The sequence below is a fragment of the Callorhinchus milii genome, unplaced genomic scaffold (genome assembly GCF_018977255.1).
Source record: "Callorhinchus milii isolate IMCB2004 unplaced genomic scaffold, IMCB_Cmil_1.0 Scaffold23, whole genome shotgun sequence".
NCBI classification, from domain to species: Eukaryota; Metazoa; Chordata; class Chondrichthyes; order Chimaeriformes; family Callorhinchidae; genus Callorhinchus; species Callorhinchus milii.
Window position 1 is genome coordinate 3,387,808 of NW_024704764.1, and position 8,951 is coordinate 3,396,758.

Genomic DNA, 8,951 nt, shown 5'->3' on the forward strand with positions numbered 1-8,951 from the left:
CAGAATAATCCTCTCACCTGCCCGCCCACATTGCTTCGGTTCAGTGGGCTTTAATAAGGCCAAAGGATATTTAAATGAGAGATATTTCAATTGCTATTTTTAAACCTATGCTCAACAAATTTGATTCTCGGTGAAGTTTACTGTTACCGCAAAACTGGGCTCTGTCCAGAAATCACAAGTGTATTCAGAATGTAAATTCACCTGCAGTTTGGGGTAACAAAATATATTTTTAGTGTGGAATCAACACTGCTTTGTTCAATGTTGTATCATTTTTCAACTATCTAATAACTAAAGGTCTCAGATTGGATCCGTAATGACTTCGATTTTTGTTACACAGTAAAACTAAGTCTTATTTCTATAAATCGCCCAAGTTGTACATTAACCCGAGTCCCATTCAGTTTCCTATCAAAACCACTTAGATTTATTTGAACTAATTGTATTAATCGCCTCCTAACTCGTCACTCCGCTCCCCTCCCTTCGCATAAGTCATATTAAATGTTATGTCCCGAATGATACAAATTATCTGATTTTTACTGTATAAGTTTCATTCACTGTGAATTATGTGCTCATTAGGTTAGGGTGTAGTAGTGTTACAGAACTTGGACAATACTACGTTCTGGCCACTCAGTCTCACATAATCCCTGTACTCTCCCGTCCCCCATTGCTGCAAAAAAAACAACATGCTTTACCTCTGCCCTCGGAAACATTTCCCAATGAATGTTCCATTTCCCCCACTTGTCATCCTTGGCCATCTCCTGCCTCCCATCAACCACCAAACCTGAGCTTCCCCTCCGTCTCTGTAAAGTGGTTTATGGCCTCCTCCCAGATGAAAGGTTCTGTCTGGTGCCAGTTGCTGTTGCACTTTTGTGGTGATCGATAGTAGAATGGTAAAATCATTCTGTAAATTGGGTGCAGTGTGCACTATCTAGTACTTTGCTGTGTACAGTGTGCCAGCACCTTGGGCCATTCTCCTGACGTGAAAGGCGCAATGCAAATGTAATTTGTTGTTGTTGCTTCTCATCTGTGTGCAATACTTCTGATTACAGATTTGCCTGGACTTCTGCAGTTTGAGGTGTGCCCACTGACAGACACCAGCTTCAGTGTGTCCTTCCAGCACCCAGTCAATGACTCCCTTGTGTGTGGTATGCTAATGTCCTACCTCTAATCTTCCTCTACAGCCCTTTGATAGCCATTTTATAGCAGCTAAGATCATTTCCATAGAATATTAATTATTGGGATCAGTGCTATGAGATGCTACCCTGAGTGAAGGGGGCTATATGAATGCAAGTTGTTGTGGAATATCCACAGTTAATATTATTAAAGTTGAAATTTACTCTTTCAGTTGGTTCCAGATACAGGTTACAAACAACCTAACCTGGCTGAGGTTAGCCTAACACGGACACTCACTTCAGGCACTGACTATTCACCTTTCAATGCTAAAAAAAAAAGGCCGACTTCTGCATTGTCAGGTTCCTGTGATGTCACTTCATGCATGTGTGCACAACAGTAAATGTTTTTGATGTTATTTCCTGTGTGCTGCACATGCTCGCTAAGCGCAGGAAATGTTGTAGCATCACAGGAAAGTGATGTCGGTAGTGACATGATGACCCAGAATGTGGCTACTTTGAAGGTTTGCTTACTATGCGGCTTCTAGTTATTGGAACCAGGCGTCTGCATTCTGATTGGGTTGCCTTGTCTGCTCACAATTATTGACAACCCGTTTCAGATTTAATTATTTTTTTCACAGTGTTCACAATACCCTAAAATAAATTCAGTATTTCCCAAATAAAAAGTATTCTGCATATCCCTGCTCTCCACCATTGGCGGCCATGCTTTCAGTCACTATGCTCCGAAGCTCTGGAACTCCTTGCCTAATTACTCCGTCTTGCCCCCTCTTTGCCTGACTTCAAATCACACCTGAAGACTTTCATTTTGACCTTTGGTCACCTCCCCTCTCTTCCCACCTCAAACCACACCACTGTTAAGTGTTCCAAGACACTATTCATGTGAAAGCTGTATAAATGCAAGTCGTAGAAAGAAGAAGTTTTCTGGCTATTGATTCTTCTCTTTGTTGATTATTTTGAAATGTCTTATTTTGAAGCAATCATTAGGATATTTTCAAAAGCGCTATCATTGGGTCCTGTTAATTATACTTTCTTGTGCCAGTTCTGAGTTTCAGCTTCCAATGTTCTTTCTCTCACCAGTTGTGATAGACGTGCTGGACTCCAGGCAGCTGAGCTGCAAGCTGTATAAGGGACTTTCTGATGCCCTCATTTGCACTGATGACTTCATTACCAGAGTGGTGCAGAGGTAAGAGCCTTTTCTGGATTGAAGCTTTCTTATATTTCTATTGGCTTCAATGATCGCTTAACCAAGCCTGCATTACTTAGCTCGAAAATTGTTCTCTGCCTGAAAGGAGTATCTGTTGTCAGCCGTGACTCCATGCATGCCTAACTCAAACCAGGAGTAAAAACGCTCAGCTGTTCGGTTGTCTTAAGCATCGCAATGAGCTACCAACATATCACTGCAACATTAAAGTGCGCAAATAGGCCAAATAGTTCTGCTACACAGACAATGTCTCATTTTTATTCACTTCAGCTTTTCTGATGAGCTTTTCTTTGACTGAAGCAAAAAAAAAGTGAAGCTTTTGGCAGCTAAGCCCAGAAAACCAAAATCCATCAGACAGTGTTGAGCTGGGTTTCAGGGTGGCACTGGGACATACATGAAGATGTGCATGTTCAGTATTTCTACTTCACTGAGCTCCAAATAATTAGGAATCAAAACTACTAGTGTCTTTAAATTGCCTTCCCCCGATTCCTTCTTGATGTTTCATTAAAATAATTGGCTACAGGTGCAGTATTGCCAAGTCCTGCGAGATTATTATTAATGGCATTTTTTCTCCCCAAACCTCTAAATCCACTTGGAATTCAGAGTGACTTGGATTCGAGTAAAAACAGTAAATATAACAATAATCTTTCCATTCAATGTAGTGGCTGCAATGTTCAAATGTCTCAAAGCACTTTCCAGATTTGCTGTAAAGTGTAGTGACTGTCGACTTAATAATAATAATAATTCGTAATAATAATTCCTTACATTTGATGTCTCAGCCCCTTTCACATTGGGAGAACTTTGCAAAACACTTCACAGGATATACTGTAAAGTGGAGTGTTGTGTGTGTTTTGTAGGTGAACTCAATAGTCGAGTTGTGCACAACAATGTCCCACAAACAGACATAAAGCAAAAGAACAATTGTATTTGGGAGCTTTTTGGCCGGGAGACCGGGAGAGAGACACTCACTTCTTGGGACGTCCTCCCGACATGAAAGGCGCTCTATAAATGGAATCTTGTTGTTGTTGTTGTTCTATTTTTGAATAGTGCGATGGACTCTTTAGTGTCCATCTGAACAGGGACAAACTGGGTGTAAATGTAGGTGTAAACGACCGCCGGTGAGGCAAATGACTAATTTAACAGGAGGATTATTTAATATTACTGATGCTCAGTGTGCTTCCCAGGTGTATGTCCATCCCGGTGACCATGCGAGCAATCCGCCGAAAGGCTGAGACCATCCAAGCAGACACGCCAGCTTTGCCCCTCATTGCGGAGACTGTTGAAGATATGCTGAAGAAGAACCTGCCTCCAGCCAGCAGTCCTGGCTACAGCTCGCAACTGGGCAACAACCCAGCGAGCGGTACAACCACCCCAACCAGCACTTTCCCAGGGCCCATCTCCACTCTGTTTAGCCTCGGGAATATGGGCATGAAAGAGAGGCAAGAATCGGGACACGGGGAAGATTCCTTTAAAGTAAACCAGAACCCCATACTTACCAGTTTGCTCCAGATTACAGGCAGTGTTGGTTCATCCATTGGTTCAAGCCCCACTCCACCAGGCCATACGCCGCCACCGGTATCCTCCCCTGCCAGCAACACCAAAAACCATCCCATGCTCATGAACTTGCTGAAGGACAACCCCACACAGGATTTCTCTACTCTGTACGGCAGCAGCCCTCTGGAGAGGCAGAATTCATCTTCCAGTTCGCCCAGGATTGACGTGTCGTCAGGCAGCTCCAAACAGAAAAAAAAGCGGACAAGATCACAGACCGATAAACCCAAACAGCAACAGACCGAGGAGGACTTTCAGAGAGAACTTATCTCAATGGACTTTGATGCACCCAACAGTGTCTTTGACGTAAACCTCACTGGGGACACTTTGGACACCCCTCACATTACCCCAGCCCCCAGTCAATGTAATACGCCTCCAACCACCTACCCGCCGGCAGCTGTGCACTGTCAGCAATCCAACATGCAGAGGATGGTGCGGCTGTCCAGCTCCGACAGCATTGGAGCTGACGTCACAGAGATTTTGTCTGACATAGCAGAGCAAACGGCAAAGTTGACCAACGCAGGCGATAATTGTCCTTCCATCGGGACACCCGTTCGGGATTCATCAAGTTCCTCTCATTCGGTTGTGAACAGTACATTCGATCCAGATGTGTTTCAGGCTGGGAGCAATGAGAACACTTACACTGACCCTGCTGACCTGATAGCTGACGCTACTGCTACTCCAACCAGCGACTCCTCAAATCAGTTCTTTCCTGATGGAGTTGATTTTTTGTTGGATAACCCGAGCGGGAGCAACTTTGTGAGTGGATATTTCGATGAGAACAGTCAGGGTGGAGATGTTGACGACATTAAGGGCTTTTCCTCACAGTCGTTTGGGTCGTTGGGTGTAGAAACCGCCGATAGCAGGTTGAAGGGAAGCAACCATCCTGACACTGTGGATTTCAGCATGTTTACCAGTGGCAGTAAGTCCTTAGGAGCTTCTGACGGGATGGAACACAGTGGGAGTCAGAGCCCTTTGCTGAGCACAGTGGAAGTTGGGAAAGTGGATAAACCTCAAAAGCAGCGATCCAGTAAGGAAGGTAATGGCAGTGGAAGCACCATCTTGATGCCAGAGCTTACCCAGGGGAGAGTGGCAGCCATGTCAGGAATGGCTCAGGAAGGAAAACCGGTCAAACGACTCAGGACGCCATCGAGTGATGGGAAGAACAAAGAGAAGCCTCCAAAGCGTAAGAAAACGGACTCGGAGAACAAGTCACCATCTCACAGTATATCCAACCGGCCTTTCACTCCCCCCGCTAGCACCACAGGCTCCAAATCTCCCGGGAGCTCTGGCAGGTCACAGACCCCGCCCGGTGGGGCCACCCCACCCATCCCAAAGATCACAATTCAGATCCCAAAAGGCATCGTGGGGAAGTCGTCTTCACATAGTCAGTTTGGGCCGGGCCCCTCATCCAGCAGCAAGAGCCACCACTCTCACTCCTCCAGTTCCTCGTCCTCCAGCAAAGTGAAGAGCAACAAGTTGGAAAGCTCCTGCGGTTCTAAAATGAGCAGCGCCGGAGCTTACCCAGGGCAAAGCGGCAGCAGTTCTGGCCAGTCTAAGAGCTCCTCGCAGTCCTTGGGGAAAGCCAGCTCTTCTCCAGTCACTAAGCACGGCCTGAGCAGCAGTGGCAGCTTAAGCTCCAGCAACAGTGGAAGCAACAAGCTGAAACCTCAAACCAAATCGTCCTCTTCCCTGGCCAATCCTTCTGGGGGAAAGCCCAATGTCTCTCCTTCCCACTCCAGGCCTTCCAGCAACTCTGACAAACTCGTGTCACCTATGAAGCCCATTCCCGGAGCGCCAGCTACGAAGGCCAAGTCTCCAATCAGCTCTGGTTCAGGAGGTTCTCACATGTCAGGATCAAGTTCTGGTTCTAACCTGAAGCAAGCCTCTGGCATGGTGTCTTCTGGCTCCCTGAGCCAGAAACCTCCAGCCTCCTCTTCTTCCTCATCTTCATCCTCCACTTCCTCAATGTCTTCATCTCAAAATGCACACGGCAACTTAATCAAAGGAAAGTCTCCGAGTCGAACCAAGAAGCCTTCTTTGACAGCAGTGATTGACAAGCTGAAGCATGGCGTGGGTGGGGTTGGGGGGGTGCCGGGCAGTGAAGACCCTGCAGATGGTCAAATGACACCCGGGGCCCCACCTTCCACTCATAGCATGCCATCCAAGCACAACATGTCCCCTGCGGAGTACCAGGGCAAGCGGGAGAAGAGCGACAAGGAAAGCAAGTCCAAGGTCTCTGTCTCAGGTAGCTCAGGGGACAGCGGGAAGAAATCTGACTCCAAGAATGGCGGTGGTACTGGGGTGGCTAAGATTATCATCAGCAAGCACGACGGTGGCTCTCCAAGCATCAAGGCCAAGGTAACCTTACAGAAGCCTTGTGATAGCAGCGGGGACGGTCTGAGGCCGCAGATACCCGGGGCAAAGAACTACGGCTCCCCTTTGTTCAGTGGGTCAACGCCAAAGCACGAACGCTGTTCACCAAGTTACAGCAAGTCCCCGGCCTACACCCCCCAGGGGAACGACAGCGGCAGCGAATCGGGATCGTCGTTTGCTGAAAAGTCTCACCAGAACAGTCCGAGCTCAGACGATGACATCCGGCCGCTCCCTGAGTACAGCTTAGAGAAGCACAAAAAGCACAAGAAGGAAAAGAAGAAAGGGAAAGACAGGGACAGGGACCGGGACAGGGACCGGGAGAAGAAAAAGTCCCACTCCAGCATCAAACCCGAAAGCTGGTCCAAGTCTCCGATTTCCTCGGAACAGTCCTTGTCTCTGGCGGGGAGCACTGGCCTCAGCTCTGAAAGGCCATCTCGCTCTAGTCCAACGTTTCTGCTCGGTGACGACGATGATCTGATGAACGTGGCGCTGATTGGCAACTAGAATAGAAGGTCGTCGTTCAGGCTTTAAAAGCTGGACAGTGAATGGCACAACCATAGTATTGTTTTAATCCGATATGCGAGGAGCTTGGCTTTAAGCTGGGCACTCTCCCTGATTTTTTTTGGCATCTGTCCCAAATCTGCCAGATTTTCAGTGTAAAGTCTTCAAGTGTTATTGTTCAGCGTTAGAACTTTACGTCTCCTGCAGTGTACTTGAAGAGGAAGCAACCTTTGCCATTTTTGAGGCGTGGGGGCATCTTTACGGCTTGGATCAGATTTTACCCATCTTTTTCTTGTCTTCCCTTAATACCAATGGTTTAAAGTGTTGATGGAGAGCGATTGGGAGAGTCGAGTTCTGAGGATCCCCCCACTTCCCCTCTCCCAATATGACGTTGAACCCAGAAAAGTTTATCACAGCTTTTGGAGCTCCTAAGCCCAGCAACTATCCTACCCAACAGTGTAGCGTGATCTTAATGTTGTATATCGCATGTTTGGAGCTATCTTTTACAAGAATCGAAATTTTATTTTTAATGACTGCTGAAAGAAGTTATAAATCAAAAAGGTGCAGTGTTTTTATAGAGCTAAGGCTGTGTGCGTGCAACCCTTTCTTTCCTCCCCCACCACCCCTCCCTTTTACCACATGCGCAAAATATAATTATTTAACACTTTGCAGGGCTCAAATTATTTTACAGAAGAAAGCTTTAATCAGTTTTTAATGTGCTTAATTTTTTAACTATTTATTCTTCTAAAATTCAGAGTTGTTGAATTTTTGCTTGGAGAAGTTATTTTATCAGCTTCAGAAGCTTTGCGTAATCTAGTTTAAATTCCAAACTGCTTCAGTTATCCAAAAAAACGGTGTTGCTTTGATTACTTTGAATCCATAGGCTGTAGAAATGTTCCCAACTAAACTAACCCAAGTTCTGCTGTGTGTTGAGAATGTGAATGAATAAGCTGTAGTATCACTCTGGTGCCGATGTTTTGTTTTTCTTTCTAAAGAATATTTCTCATATTTCCTTGTGTTTCCTTTGGCGATTTAGTGAAATGTAAAAAGCTTGTCCCCATTGTGGGTGACCGGGGAATATCTGTGCAAGTAACTGGAAACATTCCACCCAGTATCCAAGCGTATAGTTGATCAAACCTCCTGAGTGATCTCCCAGTCAACTCGAGTGTTTTGTCCAGATATAGCAATTGTAACATGCAGTGTTGTCTCTTCACACAGGTTTCAGATTGGCAAAAGATTTACAAAGAATTTACAGAGAGAATGTACAGCACAGAAACGGGCCATTTGGCCCACCAGTCTGCGCTCGTGTTCGTGTTCATACTCCACGTGAGTCGCAATCTCTGAGACGTGCTCAGATCACTGACCTTAGGATTGTTTTCCCTTCTCTTCTACCCCCACCACCAATCTAATGGAGAAAAGTCCAAGAATATAGTTTTGACACCTGCTATAAAATGTCCCAGACCTTTGGCAACATCACTCTGTCCTGAAAAAGATAATTGAATCTCTCTCTGGAGCCACTTTGAGTTGGGAATATTTGAGTATATGCAGGAATATTGCAGGGATATTTGCAGCTCCATTGTCTGAGCTAGCCTCAGTCAGTGTTTCATCCTGTGGTAGGTCCAGGCATCCGACGGGCAGGTGATATTGTTAACTAGACGCAGTGTAACTAGATGTGGAAATCTCTTTCTGATGACTCAGCGAATTTACTCAGTGAGTGGTTGAGACATGAGGACTGAAAAGGTTGCAGTTTAGAACCTCGTCTGTGCTGGTAACTGATTTCTGTTTAGGCCACACTAGAGGCTGTACGCAGAACCCCGGTTTAGCAAGGCCAAGTTTAATCCAAGTTCACGCTCCAGATAGATCTCCAGCGACCCGCGTGTGTGGGGACCACCTCATCCACAATGCGAGAGGTACTAGAGAGTGCCTATTGCCATAATCTGTACTCCAATACAAGGAGAGGAGAGGGGAGAAGATTGGAAGCGAATCTTGTCAAGTGGTAATAGACCATGAAGGGACGCAGTATAGTTCTCGTAATCAATGTTAACTCATTTCAGTAATTGCTGTAGATCTCATTTACAAACTGTATTAAACAAATGCAAGAGCGTAACATTATGCACAGGCCCTGCTGCTGCATTTGGTTCCAGAGTCAAGCTGCAGGAAATTCAGAGGCGATTTGTTTCTGAATCCTCGACCTT

General features: G+C 45.9%; 1 protein-coding gene across 1 annotated transcript in view; it reads left to right on the plus strand.

Moving 5' to 3' along the window:
* Positions 1-8,720, plus strand: part of med1 (mediator complex subunit 1) — a 31,227-nt gene extending 22,507 nt beyond the window's left edge. Inside the window, exons 15-17 of the mRNA XM_007911348.2 lie at positions 1,047-1,142; positions 2,205-2,310; positions 3,513-8,720. Coding sequence (XP_007909539.1) covers positions 1,047-1,142; positions 2,205-2,310; positions 3,513-6,759 — 3,449 coding nt within the window. The 3' untranslated portion in view covers positions 6,760-8,720. The remainder of the gene's footprint in view (positions 1-1,046; positions 1,143-2,204; positions 2,311-3,512) is intronic.
* Positions 8,721-8,951: the final 231 nt, after the last annotated feature.